Raw genomic sequence first — 21,813 nt, 5'->3', positions numbered from 1 at the left:
AGAAAGAAAGAAAGAAAGAAAGAAAGAAAGAAAGAAAGAAAGAAAGAGAAAAAAGAGAGAGAAAGAGAGAAAGAAAGAACACAGAAAAAAGAAAGAGAAAAGAAAAATAAAGAAAAGAAAAGAAGACAGAGAAATTCAACATGTGCCCATAAGGTTAGGCTGGGTTTCAGACTAGAGTTGGGTGAGATGTTTACCGTCTCTAGAAGGGAATCCTGGCCCTCCCTGGATTTGACCTGGTTCTGCAGATATAGTATAGCATCATGAACCGTAAGAAAGAATCTATCCTTTCTAATGTTGTCATCAAAGAATCCACACTGCTCCATCTTTTCTAGCACATCATCTGCAAAGGAAAAACAATGTTTAGTTGCTAGGGAGAAAAGGGATTTTTATAATAAGTTTTTGCAGTGCCTTTTCATTGTCTCCTCATTTCCAAACTGTGCCCCTGCTCTAACAGAGGTGTCCTTCTTTGCCAGCAGCACACAGAGTGGCTATCCCATAGTTGCTTGCAGTCTGTCTTGGTGACCCTTTTGCCAAGCAAGCATTTCCATACCCCAGTTGCTGTGAACTTGGCTGCTGGTTCACAGCTGTGCCCTTCTAAAAGAATTTTCTCTGGCCAATTGAAGCTGTCTGATTTGATGAGACCTAGTAAGCTGCACTCACACATACCTTGCCAGAATCCACTGGCCAATAGATAAGAGTATAAAGTGGGACCTTGCATAACCACCCCTTGTGGAGCCACTTGTGTAATCAAACTTCTGACATCATGCCTGAACAGCTTCATCTCAGGCCCTGTTCCTCCTTCACTCCCTTAAGCACTTGTGCATGAACCTCCATTTCAGCTCTTGCAGAGAACTCAGCCCAAGATTGGGACCTTCCTCCACTTACAGACAAGCCACAGAGACTCATACTCTTGGCATTCCTCCAGTTCCAAGAGCTCTTAGTCTTCTCACCTCTGCTCTCCCCAAATCAATGTCCCCATTTGCACTTAACACCACTGTCAAGAAACAAGTTTCTATACTTTACCAGATCTGTGGCACAAACTGGAAGAAATCTTTTGCAAAGCTCAAAAATGCACTGAGATACTGGTAATTGGTACAGAGTTTTGGAAAAGTTTTGGAAATAGAGCATGGTTAGTTATTGCGATTATATACTGAAAGGCAACCAAGATGACACATTGTCTTGGACATTCTGTACTACAATACAAAATAGTTTTCTTCTAATTTTGTTAAGTTTTTTTTTAGAAGGCCTTCAGACATCATATATTCACATCCAAGGGAGGAGATGTGAAACCAGTTTGATAGATATGCACTTAGGCATTTACCTTGAAGCAAAGCAAAGTACACATTCACATCAATTCTCTGAAATTCTTTGACAATCTAAAAATAGAAAAGAATTCAGTCATATTTAAACATTTGCTCAGGAGAACTGTCAACATTTCTGTGGTTAATCAAGACTTTCAGGAGAGCTTTTTACTGGAAAACCATAGATTATTTTCAGCCTGCCGTGATGCTTTATGTAAACATGAAAAGGCAGTAGCTCAAAACATGACACACCAGGTGAGGTATAGCACAGCAGTAATGCTGGCACTCAAAAGGTTGAGGCAGCAGGATTTTAATTCAAGGCCCTGACCACTAGCAAGACCCTGTTTTTAAAAAGGCAGGAAGAATGCCATCCAGTGCTGGGCAGCAGAGCAGCTCATGACACAGAGGTACTCAGCGAGTATTTGTAGAAGGAGACAATGAAGTAGCTAGGCTTCCAGATAGGTCTTGCTTGCTGCAATAAAAAGTGTAAGATCGTATTAAAAAGAAAAAACTGACTAAACATTCAGGTCTTTGTTTTAAATGTACCCGTGTCAATTATCTTGATTGTACTTTTGTCTTTAGTTTTTTGGGAGAAATGAGGAAGGGGATACATACTATTTCTCTAATGTCCCTTAAAACTAAATGTGAATTTACAATGACCACTTAAAGTTTGATTTTTAAATATCCACATACTAGGTCTGTGAGCAATAGGAACTGTCACCATAAGCAGCTATTCAAGAGTGAGACATACTCTGGCATTAGGACCGTACAAGGTCATTAAACCAACCGGCCAGTATAATCTATAATGAGTCTGAGTCATTGCACAGAGTGAAATAAACAACAAAGAGCCAGCATGTGTTCTCAAATGAGCTAACAGGGCCTGCTGAGAGAACAGAACCTCACAGCATATTCTCAGTCTTTTGCCAAGTATAATTACTTTCCTCTGCAGCACCCAGGCCCTGGCATCAGCTTCTGCTCCTGCAGTGGTAGCCCTCAGCTAAGCTAACACCAGGCGGGAACCCATTTACTGTCATTATGCCTCTTGTTGGTGCCTTTCCCCGCTGATCTCTCTGTCTGGCTCTCTTGATACCTGCCTGCAGCTTCCTCTGCATTTAACACTTGGGATAGCACCTAGTTAAAGTACCTTGAGGCACCTACTGCAGTTGCTTATACATTAATATTTGCCCTCCTCTTTAGCAGAGAAGCCACGGCAGCCTCATCACCTGCGTCTTCTAGGTGGAGCGACAGGCCCACACGGAACCATTGAATGAATGCACTTGACTCTCGGCAACTGCTGTGAATGCTTCTGCCCCGCATGTTGCTCAGCTCTTGCCCTGACGTCCTGGCTCTAACCTGAGGCGTGCCCTTGCTTCTTCACAGTGCTACCTGCTTTCCTAGTCCTGTCCTGCTGCTGTTTCCATAACAGGGAAAATATAATACCTAAAACTTCATTACTTTTCCTGTTCTAATGGCAGTTACATCTTCAGAAAAAAAAAATTAAATGTATTAAGTGTTAACATTTTCTCAGAGATGTCTGTGGGCCAGATGCTCTTGTGTGTTCATTATATGTATTTTCATGTTACCTGTGCAGAAACTACCTTCATCATGCTTATATTACAAAAGAAGAAGGCAAGACAAAGGCAGATTAAGAAACTTGTTCTTGGTCAGGTGCCATGGCCCTGTAATCCTGTCATCACAGCACTTGGGGAGGCAGAGGAAGGCGGATCTCTGTGAGTTTGAGGCCAGCCTGGTCTACAAAGCAAGTCCAGGACAGCCAAGGCTACACAGAGAGACACGTCTCAAAAACTAAACAAAAAAATAAAGAAAGAAAGAAAGAAAAAAAAGAAAGAAAGAAAGAAAGAAAGAAAGAAAGAAAGAAAGAAAGAAGGAAGGAAAGAAAGAAAGAAACTTGTTCTTGGTGGTGGAGGCAAGATTCACCTCACAAAGCCTGACTCCAGAGCTTACGTTGTATTGGCGAAAAGGTTGAGGAGGAAGGGGAGGGAGAGAGAGAAGAGGAATGGACAGGAGGAGGAGGGAAAAAAACTTCACTTAGACAAATCATAGCACCCTTTCACAAGGCTGAATAACCGTCCATCACTTTACTGTTGCCAAAGGCCAGGTCTACAGGACAAACAAGCAGAACCTCACCATCCGCAATGACTTCACTCCCACCACATCCAGGAAGGACACAGCCCCACAATCCAGCACCAAGCTGTGGATTGGCACCTTCGGGACATTCACTTTCACCGGGAGTTCAGAGTTCCAGTCCACTTGAATCTCGATTTCTTTGGTTGGGATATCAAGCTCCTCTGGCTCTTCAACATCTTCATCAGGCTCAAAAGCATTGTTTGATGAGCCAATATCACTTATAATCCCATTCTAACAAAGAAAGCACCTCCAGCTTAATTGTTAGTAATACAACATGCCTTTCAGCAATGTACCCCAAAATGTTTAAAAGTCCCATATGAACTATTCTTTGGAAAACAAATACAGCAAGGGAATATAGTCTTGAGGAATGGATTTTACTACCATTTACACTTCTACACTCTCTAAGAAGAAAATGGAAAAGAAAGCCAAAAAAAAAAGATTTCTGGATGATTGTGGGACTTTCCCAAGAGATACAGAAAAGTCAGAGAAAAAGCTGATTAAAAAGTTCATGAAATAACAATGTTTAAAAATGAGTTCAGATGCTCGTTTTTAATGGGGAGGGGACAAGTTGTGTTTCCAGGGAGCTGTCCTGGTTTCATTTTTCCCACCCTTTTCCTGTAGCCTACAGAACAGATGAGCTGTTCTCTGAAACACGATTGTCATATGCTCCAGTGCATCTGAATACCAAAGGGGCTGGCTTTAGTTGTAGACCATCTAATTGCTTTCATCGGAGAAAGAACCTAGAGGAGAAAGAAGGATGTTGCCTCACCTTTGTTGCCCTTAATTGTCCTTTTTTGATGAGTTTCTGTATTCTCCTCAGTGCTTTCAGCCTCTTGTTATATACTCTAATGGCATCAAATCCAACCTTTGGAAATAAATGTCAGTTACTTAAAATGTCTGGTTCTTAATGTTCCATGGCATTTACTATCTGAGTGGTTGTTTCTTTTTTTCATTTTAATTATGTGTCCCTATGTGGGTATGTGCACATGTGAGTGCAGATGTCCCAGGACTCCTGAGGAGGATGTAAGGTCCCCTGGAGCTAAAGTTAGAGATAGTTGTGAGCTCTTCCGCATAGGTGCTGGGGAACTGAACTCAGGTTCTTCAAAGATCAGTACACTCTCCAAAGGCTGAGCCCTCTCTCCAACACTATTTTGAAAGAACCCCTGCCAGAAAAGAAATTGTGAGGCCTAAGTATGTAGACTCCTCTGTCAGGCACCCCACCCCACTAGAGATGGGGAGGGAAGAAGACAAGCAGATTCAAGACTCTAAGCCAGTAAAAGAGACAAAATCCAGATGGGGAGTTGGGAGGAGGAGAAATAGTTTTAGCTTTAAGTCTGTGTTTTTCTTGGTGTCACAAAGCCATTTTGTTATGGGTAAAAAAAAAAAAAAAAAAAATCTGTTAGCTTCCCTTTGAACTAGTTTACTCTGAAAACAGGAAACTAGCGCTCAGGGGCAAATTCCAAGTTCCAAGCATAGCATGGCACTTGGGGTCAAGAACCTTCTACCCCTTTTACCACACCGGTGCTCTTTACTCCAGCAGGGCAACTGTCCCCCACTCCTCTGCTCTCATCATCTCTCAGCACACTTCCCAGATGCCCAGCACACTGTCTGCCTCACACTTCTTTGCTGGTGAATTTAATGTCAACCTAGAGCCGCTCCAGAAGAGGGACTCTCTGCTGAGGAAATGCCTCAGAAGATTGTCCCGTAGACAAATGTGTCTGAACTTTTCTTGATTAATGATTCCCGTGGGAGGAGGGTCCAGCCCCCTTTGGGCAGTGCCACCCCTGGCCGGGAGGTCCTGAGTTGTATAAGAAACCGAGATGGGCAAAACATGAGGAGCAAGCCAGCAAGAAGCACTCCTCCATAGCTTCTGTTTCAGTTTCGGCCCTGCCCTCCCTCAGTGATGAAGGCCACCTGAGTGTGCTCAGATGCAGCAAACCCTTTCTTCAAGTTGTTTTTGGCTGCGGTGTTTTACTCCAGCGACAAAAACCAACGTCTGCCACTAAAACTTATTTTATTAACTTCTTTTTTTTTAATTGTTTTATTTATATGGGGGGGGCACATGTGTGTAGGTTCCCATGGTGGCCAGAAGGGGTGCCAGCTCCCTGGAAGCTGTATGTATAGGTATTTATGAGCCACTTGATGTGGGTACAGGAACTCATTTTCTGAGAGATCAGGAGGTATTCTTAGCAGCTGAGCCATATTCTTTCAGCCCCTTTTCTATTTTTTTCTTAACATTTAGAACTATTTCTTAAAGTAATAAACCTAATTCAGGTTAGCAAAAATACCTTTTATGAATGAAACTTTTTTTTTTTTTTCAAATAAAAATTTCCAAGGCATGGCACTGTTTTGAATCTATTCACAGAAGGCAGCTGGATCCTCTCGCCTGCCTCTGCAACCTGTTCACACAGCCCTGGAAGTCAGCAGCCACAGCCTTCTGTCTCAGACCCTACTCCAAATCCTTGTCTGTCCTCTCCCGTCTTCCCCTCCCCTCCCTTACAGTGTGAGTCATTTGGTGCACAGATGTTATGACAATGTTATTCATTCGTTATGTATTTTGTTTTGTGAGACTAGGTCTAAGTCTGTAGCCCTGGCTAGCCCTAGGTCTGGTTATGTAAACCAGGCTGACCTCAAGCTTAAGGCAATCCTCCTGCCTCAGCCTCTCAAATGCTGGGATCACAGCTGTATATTCCCACACCGTGCCACAATATAGTTTTTAATGCCCCACACAAAGAGAACCAAACATAAGGCCTTATTCCTAGTTGGTGCCCAAGAAATGAGTGAAATCTGAAAAATAAGTTAAAAATCAAACTTCTAGGAATAAAATACTTACTGTTGACTTGACACATTTCTTAAAACCATCGACATTGCCATAAAAAATGGGACTAGAAAATCTCAGAATCTTCACTCCTTCAGGCTCTTCAAGCTGGCAAAAAAGAAGAAGAGAGAGGGGAGGAAGTAAGGGAGGGAAGAGAGAGGAGAGAGGGAAGTTGAGGTTAAAAGAATTGATGTCTAAATTCTACACCCCAAGCTCTGCCTGTTCTGGTAACATGGTTAGGAGAGGAGCTGGGCAGCTGCACCCTGAGCACCTCTGAGCTATTGGCAGTCACAGGCTAAGAAGATGTGCAGGGTCGGAGGCCACAGAACTAGAACCCAAGCTGAATGACGTAGGCCGGATCTTACAGGCTGCTTCTATTGAAGAAAGTGGCTCTGAAGGCAACATGACTGGTCGCCAGCCTCCACTACTGTCTGTTTTGATTTTGCTAAAATTCTTTGGCTCAAGGGACAAAAGGAATCTGTGCACTCAAATCCTTGCCCTAGTGGTGTTTGTTGTTGTCTGCGCCTTAACGGAGTGGCTGCACTATAGAATCTTCTCCTCCTAAGCAACTGCAGCCATGTTAGCCTATGCCTTTCAGATGAGAACTCTGAGCCTGAGAAGCAAAGTCTCACCACGCAGAGCCTAGAACCTGGATTCCACGTTACAACCTCAGAACTGAGCAGTGGTACGGTTCAGTGAAGTCACGTGTCTCCTGTGCAGCCTGGTTTCCGGAAGGCAACAGGATTCTTTCGTGTGTTTCTAGAGGTATGCCGCCCTGTTACCATGGCGTATTTTCCATGGCCTCTCGATCTCTAGCCGCTGAACTACTTTTGTTGTTGCTGTTTGGTTTTGTTTTGTTTTGTTTTAGATCTTGATACTTGACTCAACGTTACAGAAAGATTATAGAAATAAGCTAAGTAACAGCTACTAGAATTCTAGATTGAATGTACAGTACTCTTTTTGTTTTGTTTGATTTTTCTGGAGATAGGTTTTCTCTGTGTAACCTTAGCTGTCCTGGAGCTGACACTGGCCAGACTGGCTTCGAAGTCAGAGGTCTGCCTGCCTCTGCCTCCAGATTGCTGGGATTAAAGGCGCACACCACCACCACCTGGCCCTTATAGTAATATTTTTTATATTAAGGTAAAATATCATCCTATGACTTTCTAGGGTTCACATTAAAAATACATACTTGTTTATTTTATTAACATAAATCCACTTTTTAAAAGCTAAATTTGTGTTTTTTAAATTTCCTCTGCTTTTTCATCTTTGTTTCCCCTAGCAGCCACTAACAGTTTTACTTGTGACATCTGACCACCAGTGGGATGCCTACTTTCTTTGTTTTCCATTTCCCACTTCATATATTGTTTCTTCCAATTCCAGTGATTGATATATATTTGATATATGTATCAAATAAAGCTTTGGTGACAGAGAACTGGAAAGATCTGTTGTTAAAGCTGAATAAAGAAATCTGGAGGCTGGAGAGATGGCTCAGTGGTCTTCCAGAAGACCCTGGTTGAATTCCTAGCACCCACATGGTAGCTCACAAGTGTTTCTAATTTCAGTTCCAGAGGATCTGGCACCTTCACAGAGACATACTTGCAGGCAAAACATCAATGCACATAAAAAGAAATCTTTTGTTTTTTAAAATCACTCTTAAAAAGAAAAAAAGAAACGTTACAGATATGTCAGGCAATTTCATAAAGGCTATGGATTAGAGACAAGAATATAATTTTTATTAAATGCCTGGAACTAATCTAATTGCCTATTATATTTAATCCTTCATTATGATGTTTACACCAAAAAAACATTCAACTAGCATGGCAGAATCCATGTAACTTATTTATGACGAAAGGCACACTGACTCCCAGGTTCTCAAGACACTCAAGACAGTCTGCTGATGGACTTTTCCAAGAGAAGTCCTCTTGGCTGGTACCTGACAGGTTTAAAGAGAAATGTGTGGCTCCTTGCACTCCAGGCTAGCAAGCCGGCCTGTGACAATCGTCTGACAAAGGCACTTACATTTTTGTAATGTGTGATGCTTTTGTAGATGTCTGTGCTGGGGACCCTTCCAAGACCATTCCATGATGGGCTGCAAGAAAGAAAATGAATATCAGGATTTTTTTTTCAACAGTCACTTTTTCAACTAAAAAGTTAAAAAGAAATAACAGCTATGAAAGAGAACATCATTCTGGTGTTTTGGACTCAGTCTCCTTTGCAGATGACATTTCCCTGTATCTAACTCTGAAATGAACAGCTGGTGTTTGAGTGGAACTGGAGAGAGAGAGGGACTAACTGTCAGTCTCTTCTGGTGGCTAAGGGAGATTCTGAGCACTTTCGTATGCACAGCAGTTTATAGGAGAAGCATCAATCCTTCACACATGGCTAAATCTTCTGGAAGCACAAACTTAACTCTCAATGGCTATTACCCTTATTTTTGTTAGTTCATAAAATGGCACTCAGAGGAGGTAGAGAAGCCAAGTGAAGGACGCACAGCCTCCATCTTCACTGTACGGGCCTTTGGTTCCTTTCACTCCTTTGAGCCTTATGGCAGCCTGCTGATAGAGTATGGTGTCTGCACAGGATCAGATTAGCCTCTAGTTTTAGAAACAGCAGCCTGGCTGAAGTGAGTCCCGCCTGGCAACCGCTGATTTCCTGTTGCTGATGCGCCCAGATAAATTCCACTCTTTCTCCAACTGTGACTGGTGACATATGCTGAATGCAGCCCCCGGAGAAGGACTATCAGTTTGAAGCCCTTTCAGCACTGTGCTCTCTGGATCAATGTTATAATTACTGGAAATTAAATACTGTAACAGGTAGTGCTTTTTGTTGGCTATGAGCCCAGTTACCAAACCATCAACTAAATCGTACCAAGTTTTCCTCTTGGCTAGCAACAGTGAGCTCATTTTTTTTTTAAGTTAAATCATAAGTTAGTCTTTCTCTTAACAACAGCAACAAATGTCCTTCCTAAGCAGACTCACAGAAAAAGCAGCCAGTGAGCACACTCAGTACAAGAGGCAATGTTGTCTACAGACAGCTTCTTCATTGTTCCCTCGTAGCAAACTGGGCCCTCTGGAAGCGGAGGAACCCTGTGCTCCTAGGGAGGGTGCTGAGAGACACAGCCACAGAACTTTCACGTAGGTGCCACCATGCCAATGGAGGGTTGGTGGGATAGGAGAAATGACCCCCACCGCCAATCTGAAGATACCCATGCTGGTGTTTTTCTGGCTGTCTTCTCCCATCACTGCCCAGGCAGAGAAGAGCACCGATATTAATTTGTATCTATAATTTACTTTGGCTAAAGCTTGCTAAACTAAACAAAGGAAGTGAAGACACAAAAGGCGAACTGTCCATGCAGAGAATAAAGGCATTATTTGAGAGCCAGCAGGCCCTGGATACTGAGTGGAGACCATTTGCAAAGGCAAGACTTTCCAAAAGGGCCAGTATGAAGCTGAGAGCTAATCTAGATGAACTAAAGCTGAAGTGTGAACCCAAAGAGAAGACCGAAGCACCTGTACTCAGAGAGGCGTGAGGTGCTGCTGTTGAACACAACCACCCAAAAAGAAACAGCTGCTGCCAGTGCCGTTGCGGAAGATGTTCCTAGACTCCCACTTCAGAGGGGGAGGAGGAGATAACACTGTGCAGTGGAAACAGCCATCTAGTCTCTCTCCTCACAAGAATCTGCCTCTGGACATGCAGCAGAAGAAGGGGAAGAAATGTGTGAAGCTTGTGGATGGTCCAGCCAATGCTAAGGCCTTGCACGAACAAAGTGGGAACACCCTCAGGTCTCCCAGGTGAACTGCAAGAGTTAAGGCTTCCAACAACTGAAGGAAACGAAAGAAACTACAAGCAAACTGGCCAGAGGAGCTTGCAAGAAAACACACACCATCATATACGTGTCCTCAAAGTCAACCAGAGGGGCAGCACCCAGAGTGGCAGTGAGGCGTGGCATGGTGGGCCTTGCTAATGGTCATTCTGTGCCTGGGACACCTATGTGACGCATTTGTATAACCCAGTGCTAACCTGGTGTGCCTCTGTGACCAAGAATTCAGATGTGGCTGAGATTCTGACCCAGAAGTTCCTTAAGTGATAATCCTTCTCAGAACCATGAATCATGGGGAACAAACCATTATCAGAAGAAATGCTATAATTTAAACTTATTTGCTGCATTGGATGGGAATTTTAAAAGTTATGTAATAAATAATCTACCTAAGAACCAAAAATTGGAGAACAGAACATTGAAGTTGTTAATTCTATTTTTCTTCATGCGTCTTTATGGACTTAGCTTTTCCCTGTCTTATAAAAATAGTGAATATGGCTTAAAATATATATTATTACAGAATGTTTTAAAAGTTTAAAGCACCTATATTAATTCATATGTATAATTCAGATTTTCATGACTCAAACATACTAAATAAATAATTTTGAAAAAAAAAAGTTCAAGGCCATACAAGTGGTGCTTTGGGCACCCTTTGTACGTTCTTATATCTACCGCCCTTCCAATCCTTATTTCACCCTAATTCCTTCCAACCCCCCGCAACAGTAGGGAGGAGAGAAAGGTTAGTGGAGAAAGGGAATGTAGACTTTTATAGGCTACTTTCTGCTGATTAGGGAGGTAGAGTTTCTTGTGGCAAATCCAATCTTCATTGTCCATCAGTCCAGCAAACCAGCAATCCAGCAAGAGCAAACACAGTGGCAGGATGAACAAGCAGTGGGTGGGGTGGGGGAAACGACACACAACACAGGATGCCACTGCAGCAGCAGGGGGAGCAGCTGCCTCCTCCTTCAGAATGCCCCCAGCCCCTCCCAAGAGTCCCCAGATTCCAAACATAAACAAACTCTGCTCGGGCAGAACCACACTCCTGCTAGTGCATGGGAAACTCAAAATCACCTGCTCTGAAGCAGCCTCTTATCCCACACCTGGGATTAAACCAAAAACACATTCACAGAACATCACTAGGTTTTTAAAGAAACCAAAACTCTCACTACAGGCAGACTTCTGGAAAGGCAAGAAAAAAAATACTGAAAGGGGCAGAGCTGTGCTTCCCCCAAGCCCAGGAGGACACATGCGGAAGTCAAAACAAAACCGTCACCAAGCAGATAATCTGCCGTCAGCCTGCCTTGCCTGCCCTCATAGGCTGTTTGCTCCATGTGACTCAGAGCTCTGCTGCTTCCAGAGAGCATATGCACTAATCTTATTTACTTCACATAATTGGGTATGTGCCTTGTTTGTCAGATTTGAGTGAATCCTGACTGTAATAATCGTTTCATAAGTTCCCACTTGTGTAATGAGTTACTGGCTTTAAAAAGTAAAATGACTGAGAATATATTGAGGAGCTGACTTGTTCTGTGCCTGGTGCCCAGAACCTCTAATACTCACCGGACTTAACCAAAGCAAGTTCGGATTGCATCTGCCCTTCCCTTTAGCGCAAGGGAAGGAGGGCGGAGTGGAGCGTGTGGGTAAGGGGACTGTGGAGTGAGCTGCTTGGGGACTCGAGTCCTAGCTCTGCCAGTTAGCAACTGGAAGCGTTCAGAGAGATCTTTAAATTTTCTGAGCCTACACTTTCTTACCTGCAGAGTGAGACTAATCAGACTTAGTCAACAGTGTGATCCATACACTCAGCCAATATCTAATATTATAAAAAGAAGACATGTATACATTTAATGAAAACAACCTAGGAAACTTCAGGCTGTGATGTCTGGTTTTTGGTGGGTTTTTTTTTTTTTTTTGGGAGGGGGGAGGTTGTTTGTTTTGGTACTTACAACTGAACTCTCAGGACCACAGTCAGTAGTCCAAATAGAAGGCCAGCTAACAACCCCAGGTCCAGCCCCAGAATGATAGACAGAATGCATGTAAACACCCAGATAACCTAGAGGGGAAAGGAAATGAAAAGATTTGCATTAGCTCATCAGATAATAATCAAGTGATTTGAAACGAATCTTCCCAGAGCTCTAGGACCCTCATACAGAAGACATCAAGGCTTTGGCTCCTCTACTCTCGCTCTGATTCTGCTCTGGAGTTCAGGCTAAACCCCAGAAACAGACATAGTGACATGACAGGTGCAGCAGGGGACGGGGCCTTGTTTAAAGAAACTTGTGTGGTGGGTGACTTACAGCGTCAGTCTTATTCTGCCTCCACAGGCGGGGAACGTCGCACACCTGCATAAACATCCCTTTCAGGTTGGCAATGACGACAGCGGCCAGGACTGACTGCACAGAGGCAGGGAGGCTATGTGAGTCAAGGAAATGGTTTCCATGTGTTCATTCCTAATCTGCTATTTCTCTGATAACAGCCTGGTGAAGAGATAGCGGCGCACAGAAAAGCAGGTTCGTACCTTCTGCAACGGTTCCAGCAGCTTCCCCAGGGCGACAATGGCAACCAACACAATCACAGCTGAGATGATGCCCGCAACCTGAAAGACACTTTCCATGAGATGGGCACACGCCGCTTGCCAAACGTGTGCATTCGAGCCTGCACAGACACAGTTAGTACTTCCTCATTTCTCCCTTTCTGCTTGGTATTTAGAGAAATGAGCATTATTTGCTAAACCCATGCAAAATGGGGAGAAAAACAAAGCAACATATACCCAGTATTGCAGAGAAATGAAGAAAATGTGAAAGCTAAATCTGTTAGCATACAGTTAGTTTGTTCTGAATTTCATCTGAGTGGCTAATGACTCCTGCTGTCAGTGTTGGAGGTGAACCTTCCACCTGTTTGCCGAGCCATGAGACATAACCCTCCTGATTTCCCCAATAACAAGGATGACTGTCACATTCCTGGGCATGCATTCTTATGGCATTTATGAGACTCTTCTGCACTGTGAAAGCAGCAGCCGCAATGGTTACTCTAATAACAGTTGTACCTGTAGCTCATAATTGCCATGAGCAACCCGGAGAAAACAAATTAACCCATGCTATTACAAATTCACAGTGTCACACTGGCACACCAAGACCACAGCTCCTGTCTCCTCCTCTATCAGCTGTAGGCACAGCTCCCAAACACTGGCTGCAACTGTGGAGCAGCCACGGGGAAAGGGAAGGTCAGGAACTTTACCTTTGCTGGCAAAAAAAAGTTCTGCTAAGATCCATAAACAGTTAGGAGGGAGGCTGAGGGGGTGGGGTCTAGTCCTGGTTTGGTCAGTTGGCTTGGCCAGTGAATTCTCTGCTGAGACAGCGTAGGGCATGGCTGAGCTGAAGACTAGAAACTCTGAAACAGAGGAGAGAAGACAGGAAACCAGAAGCAGACTGGTCAGGGGAAGGAATGGGCGAGAGGGGTTAAGCAAAAGCACTGCCCCATGCAAGGTGTCCAGCTAAAGAAGCAGGCACAGCAGATGTCAGAGAAAATTTTGGAAACTTAACCGAAAACAGTCATTCCGTATGGCATACTGGTTATTTATGTTTAGATATGGGTCAGCCTGGGCAATATTGTGACTATACAGATATTAAAAATCTCACTTTGCAATGTCTAGCTTCCTGTTTCTATGATATGCTGGCTCCATGGCCCAGGTTTCTAGCACCATGATGAATAGTTTCCTCTTCTGTCTAAGAAGTTAAGATCCTCCCTACCCTCCCTCCCTCTTCCCTTCATGTCTTCCTTCTCCTCCTGTTACTGGATCAGTATTTGTCGTGTCACTTGCATTTGGCTAAGGTTAAGGGACTCGTGAATTGGTAAGAGGTATATTTGGAGACAGGGATGGCTATCTACACAACTTAGAGCAGGAACTGGTCACCCATTCTCCAAGGATATGTGATAGTAAATCTCTAATTATAGAGTCAGCACCAATTTTGATCACAACATTAAAACCTTTAAGGGATTAATTACTGGAATGTACTGTATAAGGCTGATTTGTGGAAAAACATAGACTTTAATATCTTTGAGAAGATCCATTTCCTGGCAAATGAACTGTTGTTAAATGAAAGGGTAATGAGAGCTATGGAGTAATTTGTCTTAAGAATTACTTTTTTCCGAGCCAGCAGAAGTCAGCATAGCAGTGAGAGAAAGAACAGGAAGGAAGGCTTCGCTCTTCTCAGCCTGAAGTACAGAAAACAGCTAAAGTCCACCAACACTCATTCTTCTACTAGCTCTTCAACAGCTTCGTGTTTGGTCCTCCTTAGGTGCTGGGCCCAGCACAGTCAAAGCTGCTAAGTGGCCATTCTTCCCTCAAGGTGTAGGGTAACCAGCATTTAGTAGCCAGTGTACCCTAGGTCTTTACCTTGTCTCGTTTAATCCTCATGCATTCCCATTCATGCTGAAGAGGAGGCTCCAGCATAAGATATGAGAAACCACCCAAGAGGACTCCATAGTTTGTTTGGTCACAGGTCCCCGGATTTCAGTCCAAGGTCTTAGACTTTTAACCCTGGAACTTAAAATGCTTTCCAGTAATTAAATATCAAGCCATTGCTGCCTTGTTTCCTTCTTCAACGCTGAACTCCTGGCATCGTTCCCTCCTAAATATAATACAGGCCAGTGTGTGGCAGAGGGTATTAACTTACCAGAACACCATTATCCCTGAGCCCTTTGCCAAGGAGGTCACTTTACATGGACATTATTACGGGGGCAGCCAGCCCATGCCTTGTTTGGGCCTGGAGATAACAGCAGGAGAAGAGCCATCAGTAGCTCAAGATCCAGCTGCACCTACTCGGGGCGTGCACCCCGGGAATTGCCCACTGCTAAAGCAAGCCTCAGGAGCTCCAGATGCCCACAGCTTCAGCATACAACAGGCACAGCTTTGGGACTGAGCCCTTTTGCCTCTTATTTTGTGTTGGGTTCCTTTACCTGTTTCCTCTGAACTAGAAATGATTGTAAAAAGCTTTTTTTTTAAAAAAAAAAAAAAAAAAAGAAAAAAGAAAAAACACTAAGAATTAAAACTAAATTTTGCTTCAATGTAGTCAAAAAATTGGGAGAGGCCATTTTAATAGGAGAGGAACATCACATATGCGGTAATGGCATCTGTACTGTGGTGACACAAAAGACAGGTCCATACTGTAGTAACGCCATCCATACTGAGGGGACCTCCAGTGTTCTCCCTGGGCAAGCCACTGCTGGAATTACTGTCTTTCTCAGCATTTGCTTTCATTCTACTGTCTCTCTCTAACAAAACCCTTGAAGATGTGTGTGTGTTACAGCAGTTTGATTTTATTCTCTTTCACAGTCTCAGGCTTTTTGCGGGGAAGGGTTTTAAATACTATTCTTTTCCTATGTCAGAAAGCTAAAGCCTTCTGGTGGTTGACTTTGAGCGTGTCCCCTCTGCTTTTTGACCAGCCTTAGGAGGAATTACCCAGAGGTTAACTGTGGTGCTGTTTTATGGTTACCTTGTGAAAGCAACAACCAAATGCCTTATTTAAGAGGCAAAATTAAATCCATATTCAGAACTTCAAGAACAGAAATACTACTCAGGAAGAAATGCCAAAATAGTACAACAAAAAGCATTCTTGTCTAGCACATTGTTCTGTGAGGCCAAAAGCCTCTGGAGAATTTCCTGACTTTCGAAAAGGACATACGAGTAGAAATTACAATAACTCGGGCAGAGAAATGACTCAGTGGTTAAGAGCACTGGCTGTTCTTCCAGAGGACCTAGGTTCCACTCCAGCACCCACATAGTGGCTCACAACCGTCTGTAACTTCAATCCCAGAGGATTCGATGCCCCCTTCTGGTCTCCCAGGCCATTGCACATATGTGGTACTCATATGTACATACAGGTAAAACAACTCACACAAATTTTATGTGTGTGTATATGTGTAGATAGATAGATAGTAACTTGCAAAGCTGCAAAGAGCTTCCTTTTCCTACTGTGGTACTGGAGATTGGACTCAGAGCAAGCATTGCAATGAACTGGAGCCTCAGCCCTTGTCTCCCTTTTTCTTTTGAGACAAGCCTTCAAAGCATTGTCCTATCTGCCCTCAAATTCATTCTGTAACCAGAGCAGAGATCTCTTGTACTTGGGGTCAGGTCAATCCTACCTCAGTCTCCCAAGCAGCTGGAATTACTGGCCTGTGCCACTAGGCCAAAGCTCTGGGAAATATTTTTACCAGGCTCTTGCTCTCCTTAAATAACAAACTGATAAACATCATCATTGTTCTTTACTTACGACTGTGACCATTCCTGGTTAATCAGGTGAGGGAAGCTATCAGCCAAGTGAACAATGACACATAAGAATTTGGTAGTCATGGCTTCAGGAACCCACAAATGTTGCCTTTTAAGAAGTTTTTGATAAGGGCAAGTCAGAGAGATGAGGCCCATGTTGGATCAGATGAGGAAACACAAGTCTCTCTCTCTCTGAAGGCTAAGAATTGTCCTCTTGAAGCCTGCGGAAATCTCCCTGAGCCAGTTTCCTTCCTGTTCCCTGCTATTAGGGTCATCTGTCTATCCCTGCATACCTGTGTCTTTCCACCGGTGCTCTCCTGGACAGCTGTTCGAGACAGAGCCGTGGTGGCCACAAAACAGGAGAAAAATCCAGAGAAGACGTTGCTTATCCCAAAGGCAATGAACTCCTAAGAGAGAGGCTGGGTGACAGTGATGCTTCAAAGAGAAAGCTTGCCAAACCCTTATCAAGTGTCCATCAGGATGGCTCAGCGGGTACAGGACTGCCTCAGAATCCACGCAAAGGTGAAAAGAGCCATGACTCACCACATGTCCTGTGGCACACATGCCCACACACATCACGTGCACACACACAATAACAACTTCAAATGGAAACAAATTACCAGGAGTTATTTGGCCTCATGAAAAGCTCTTTGTCTAACTTAATAGTTTTGTGTTCTTTTGACTTAAATGAATTAGCTTTTTGGTTTTTTTTTTTGTTTTTGTTTTATTAATTGGTGCTTGTGCCGGCTAGTTTTATGCCAACTTGACACAAACTAGAGTCATTTTGGAAGAGAGAACTACAAATGGGAAAATAACATTACCATATTTGACCTGTGGCCAAACCTGTAAGGCATTGTTTTTCTTTATTTTTCTTTTAAATTTTGTTTTGTTGTTGTTTTTGTCTGTTTGCTTGGTTTTTCTAGATGTTTCTTTGTGCAGCCATGGCTGTCCTAGAACTTGCTCTATAGACAAGGTTGGCCTCTAGCTCAGAGATCCCCCTGTCTTTGCCTCCTGAGTGCTGGGATGAAAGGCGTGCACCACTGCAGCCTGGCTTGTAGAGTAGTTTTTTGATTACTGATGAAATGAAGGGTTCAGCTCACTACGACAGCGATAACCCTGGGCTGGTGGTTCTGGGTGCTAAAAGGAACTGGCTGAGCAAGTCATGGGGAGCAAGCCAGGAAGCAGCAGTCCCCTGTGGCCTCTGCTCCTGTACCCAGGTTTCTGCCTGGAGTTCCTGCTCTGCCTTCCCTGGATGATAGACTACAAGGTGTAGGCTGACGTAAACCCTTTCCTCCCCAGGTTGCTTTTGGTCATAGTGTTTTATTCCAGCAATAGAAACCCTGACCAAGACAGTGTTACTTTAGCTTATTTCTTAAGAAGCAAGGTGACTCAAGAATGCATATTTCAAAATAATTGTTTCCCATCATCCAACCCCCCCCCCCCCCGCGAGACAGAGTTTTTCTGTGTAGCCTTCGCTGTCCTGGACTTGATTTGTAGACCGGGATGGCCTCCAACTCACAGAGATCCGCTGCCTCTGCCTCCCCCAGTGCTGGGATTACAGGTGTGCACCACTGCACCTGGCTTCAAAATGACTTTTAATTACCAAGTTCAAGAGAGACATCAAAATGATAAAAGCCAGTGAAAGAAACCAACACTTTCCTTAGGAGAAAACAAAATCCACCCCAGTTGTGTTTACTTTACTTGTTTCCAGCCTTACGAATTCAGCTCAGCAAACAGGCGACCGTACCTGGTTCCCATCGATGACATAGTCATGTTTGGTGGCATAGACCTTCCCTACAGATACGGCAATAGCATAAGCCACCACAGCAATGGAAAAGGATGCGGCCAGCATGTCGGAAAACAGGCCCACAGATGGCAGCACCGGAGGCAAGAACCTGGTTAGTGGAAAGACTGTTGTGAGGATTTGGCAGCTTTTTCCCAACCTTCCCAAACATTGTGTCCACTTAGTCACATGGAAGACAGGAAAGGGTATGGCCCAAGAAAGCAAAAACACATGGGATACATAAATAGGATCATCTGCTTTTCCTTCTTTCTCTCCTTCTTTCTTTCTTTCTTTTCTTTTTTTTTTAACCAGAAGTTAGTGTTAGCTCACAGGCTGATTTCAGTGGGCCCTGCTTGAGATGGGCTTTATTGTTTTTGTCTTTATACCGGTGACATGGATAAATCTGTCGTTAAGGATTCTTTAACCCAACTCCATCCATGTCCCTTCATATGTAACATTTTTCCTCACACAATTTCACCTTCAAGGTCTTTGACAATGCAAGAGGTTCTAGGGATGTTATAAAATTTAGTCTGTTTGAAGAGATGTCAAGTTTGTTGAAGAGACAAGAAAACAAATTATGATACTGAAAAAAACTCAGCAGAAAATTCTAAAGAGCCATGACATTTGAAAACCTTAACTCTAAGAAGGCAAAACCCTCACCCCACATTAAGCATATGTAATTATAATCACCCTGCAGTCACTAGAATAACTCAGTGATTGTGTTTCCACGGACTAACAAGGCCAGAGAGTCCTCTGTAAACTCTTAAAAATCAAACATATAAACTTACGACTATGAGATTTGTCCCCAAATGTAAAAGTTAGAAGGAAGAGCTTCATTTACCTATGGAATGTCCGTATTGTACAGTACCAAATGTCACCAGCCATTAAAACAAACCCCCACCTGAGACACGCAGGACTAGTAAAGTGGGAATGGAAGTCTCAGAGACAAACTGTAGAGACGTTTCGAGCTGCTGAGCACCCCACGGTTCTACTGAACCTGTCGCTCTCCTTTTTGTAGGAGAACTGTAACCCAAAGATCGAAGTGAGTGCTTGGAGTTTTAGTCCATGTTAGAGATTGGATAGTTCAGTAGCAAGAACTGCCAGACTTCTCCACCATCCTTCTTCTCTGTAGGCTCTGGAATGGACCCCAGCTGTAGACAGTGTGCTAGGAACCTCAGTCCACACCAGTATCACATTGCCTGCTGGTCTGGAGCTGACCTTAGATCTCCCTAATAGGACACAGCCAACACCCAGTCAAGTCTACATCAGATAAGTAGGGTTCTAGCAAAGCACCCTGAGAAGGTTTTAGTTTTGAGAATAGCATGGTGCTCACTGCCTTCATGTCAATAATAGTGTTCTCTAAATATTACTCAGTCCTTGATTACTGGGGTTAAAGATTACGAGGCATGAAATCAAAGGATTTCAGTCATTCAGTGACTTTATGACTTTGGACATGTTGTTTAAACCGGCTAAATCCGTTTCACTGGCCGTCATAGGAGGACTGTGCCCTCTTCTCACGAACTTTAATGAGGTATTGTTGTGTAACTGGTTAGCTCCTCGCTAGGAGTGGTGCTCAGCCCAGGCTGGAAGAACTTAAACCTGACACATTCCCGTCACTACTGTAATTTCTCACAGGACTTTAAAGGTATCGACCACTTGTCCAAAGTCAATTAGAGGAGACCCTGCCTGGACACCTCTTAATGACCCAATTAAGCATATCTTTTAGTACCTGACATAACACTTCCTAAAGTACATGATCACCCCATGGAGTTGTTAGCCCTGGCCAACCCAGTCTGACCCAGGGAAGGGAAGCGGGCACATGAACACCCATCCTGAAGACATGAGGATGGGGAACAGTGGTCCCCAAAATGGGCCAAATAACACATAAAGGGGAGTCACATGTGGCAAAATACTAATCGGATGTTTCATGTCTGGTTGAATGTGAATATTTGGCAAATGTTTCCCCAATCAAGCTAGAGAACGGTGACAGTCCACAGGAAGCAGCACACACGCACGTGAGCGCGCGCGCGCACACACACACACACACACACACACACCATGGAGGAAGAGAAGCACTTGTTGAAATAAATGAGAAACTGGACACACTGAGAACTGTGGGTTGAGAATCTGCTGCATCAGGAGATGCAGGCTGTGACAGGTGGGAGAGAGAAGGTTTTTGTGAATCCCTGTGGGGCACTTTGGTACTGACTGGGCAAAGACAGGTTGTGTTTTTTAACAAGAAGGAGTAGAGAGGAGGACAGAGTGCCCTATGGACCACAGGCCCTCCTTCCATCTGCTGGTGAGGCTTGCTCAGTCCACCTCCTGGTCACGTCTCCAATCTCTACACTCTAGTTCATCGCTGTGTCCCCTCTCCTTATCTCTTACATAACTGGAATGGATTCCTCATCTACATGCTTAGCTGCTTTAACTCACTGGCCACAGTGCTAACAAAAGTGGTCACTCTCACGCTTTAAGCCCCCCCCCACAACACAGCCTCAAAAATGCTAATATAGACACAAAGATATTCCTCTTTTCTTGGTGGTTTCCAGGCTGCTGCACCTCTCTTTGCTGCCTCCATCTTGTAATAAACTCTTTGCCACAGTCTTTGTTATGAGCTGGGTGTTTTAGTCAAGCATCCCAACCCTTTCCCTGTCGCCACCCTGCCTTGCTTATTAGTACCTATCTTATTTGGCTGATTAATATCACATTTAAAATATCGAGAAACTGTCCTCCTTCTGATGCATGGCAAGCCTGCCTCCACCACAGCACTTATTCCTGGAGGATGACTGTGCCCTCACTGGCCGGGGGCCACCCACGGGGCGTGTGGCACACGCCTGCCTACCACACAGACGGGTAAGCAAGGGGTGTAAGTATCTGAACTAGTGTTTTGTGGAAGAAGTTCATTTGTACAAACGACAAATGTCAGGTAAATAATAAGATGGATTACTTTATAGTCATCTGATAGGAATCTTGGTCTCTAAAATATATGCACAAAAAAAGAGAGAGAGAGAAAAACCAAGACATTCAGGATAGTTGGAGAAACACAAGGCAAACAGAAATATTTGAAATGTTATGATGGAAATGTATTGAGGCAAAAAATGTTTAAGATTCTCTTTGAGCATCAGATTACATAAAATAAGGAAGTGCTCTAAAAGCCAAACTAAAACAACAGCGTGTCATAACTGAAACATGTAGAGTGGGACACAGGAGCTAATCAAAAGGGGCCGTAAATGACCCCAAATAGGCAACTTGATTAACAAAAAAGTATGGTAGTAGTGCATGCCTTTAATCCCAGCATTCAGGAGGCAGAAGCAAGTGGATCTCTGTGAGTTCAAGGCCAGCCTTGTCTACAGAGCAAGCTACAGGACAGCCAAAGCAACACAGAGAAGCCCTGTCTCAAAAAGAAAGAAAGAAAGAAAGAAAGAAAGAAAGAAAGAAAGAAAGAAAGAAAGAAAGAAAGAAAGAAAGAAGAAAAGAAAGGATAATTTGCAGCCGGACTCTGTAGGTTTGAGGGGGGAGGCAGGAATTTGTGTTAAAACAGGTCAAGGGTGTTCCAAAGGCTACATTTTTAACACTGGAATGGGTACTATGTAATATAAGCTTTATGTACCAGTTAAAAAAAAAAAAAAACCTTTAAATGGTATTTTAAAAGTTGTAAGATTTATTTATTCAAATGAGATC

The 21,813-nt window shown here is 43.6% G+C and overlaps 1 protein-coding gene across 1 annotated transcript in view; it reads right to left on the bottom strand.

The window, feature by feature from the left end:
• The window catches only part of Slc26a4 (solute carrier family 26 member 4), a 42,437-nt gene that overhangs the window by 5,662 nt on the left and 14,962 nt on the right, over positions 1-21,813 (bottom strand). The window contains exons 8-18 of the mRNA XM_055622812.1: positions 18,097-18,244; positions 16,643-16,756; positions 12,600-12,677; positions 12,379-12,474; positions 12,028-12,134; positions 8,287-8,356; positions 6,283-6,375; positions 4,219-4,314; positions 3,450-3,680; positions 1,322-1,376; positions 195-340 (exon numbers count right to left, since the gene is read on the bottom strand). Of these exons, the coding sequence (XP_055478787.1) occupies positions 195-340; positions 1,322-1,376; positions 3,450-3,680; positions 4,219-4,314; positions 6,283-6,375; positions 8,287-8,356; positions 12,028-12,134; positions 12,379-12,474; positions 12,600-12,677; positions 16,643-16,756; positions 18,097-18,244 (1,234 nt within the window). The remainder of the gene's footprint in view (positions 1-194; positions 341-1,321; positions 1,377-3,449; positions 3,681-4,218; positions 4,315-6,282; positions 6,376-8,286; positions 8,357-12,027; positions 12,135-12,378; positions 12,475-12,599; positions 12,678-16,642; positions 16,757-18,096; positions 18,245-21,813) is intronic.

The sequence above is a fragment of the Psammomys obesus genome, unplaced genomic scaffold (genome assembly GCF_907164565.1).
Source record: "Psammomys obesus unplaced genomic scaffold, mPsaObe1.curated_primary_1811, whole genome shotgun sequence".
Lineage (NCBI taxonomy): Eukaryota > Metazoa > Chordata > Mammalia > Rodentia > Muridae > Psammomys > Psammomys obesus.
The sequence above is the reverse complement of the archived record's forward strand: the minus strand, read 5'-3'. Positions and strand labels throughout refer to the sequence as shown.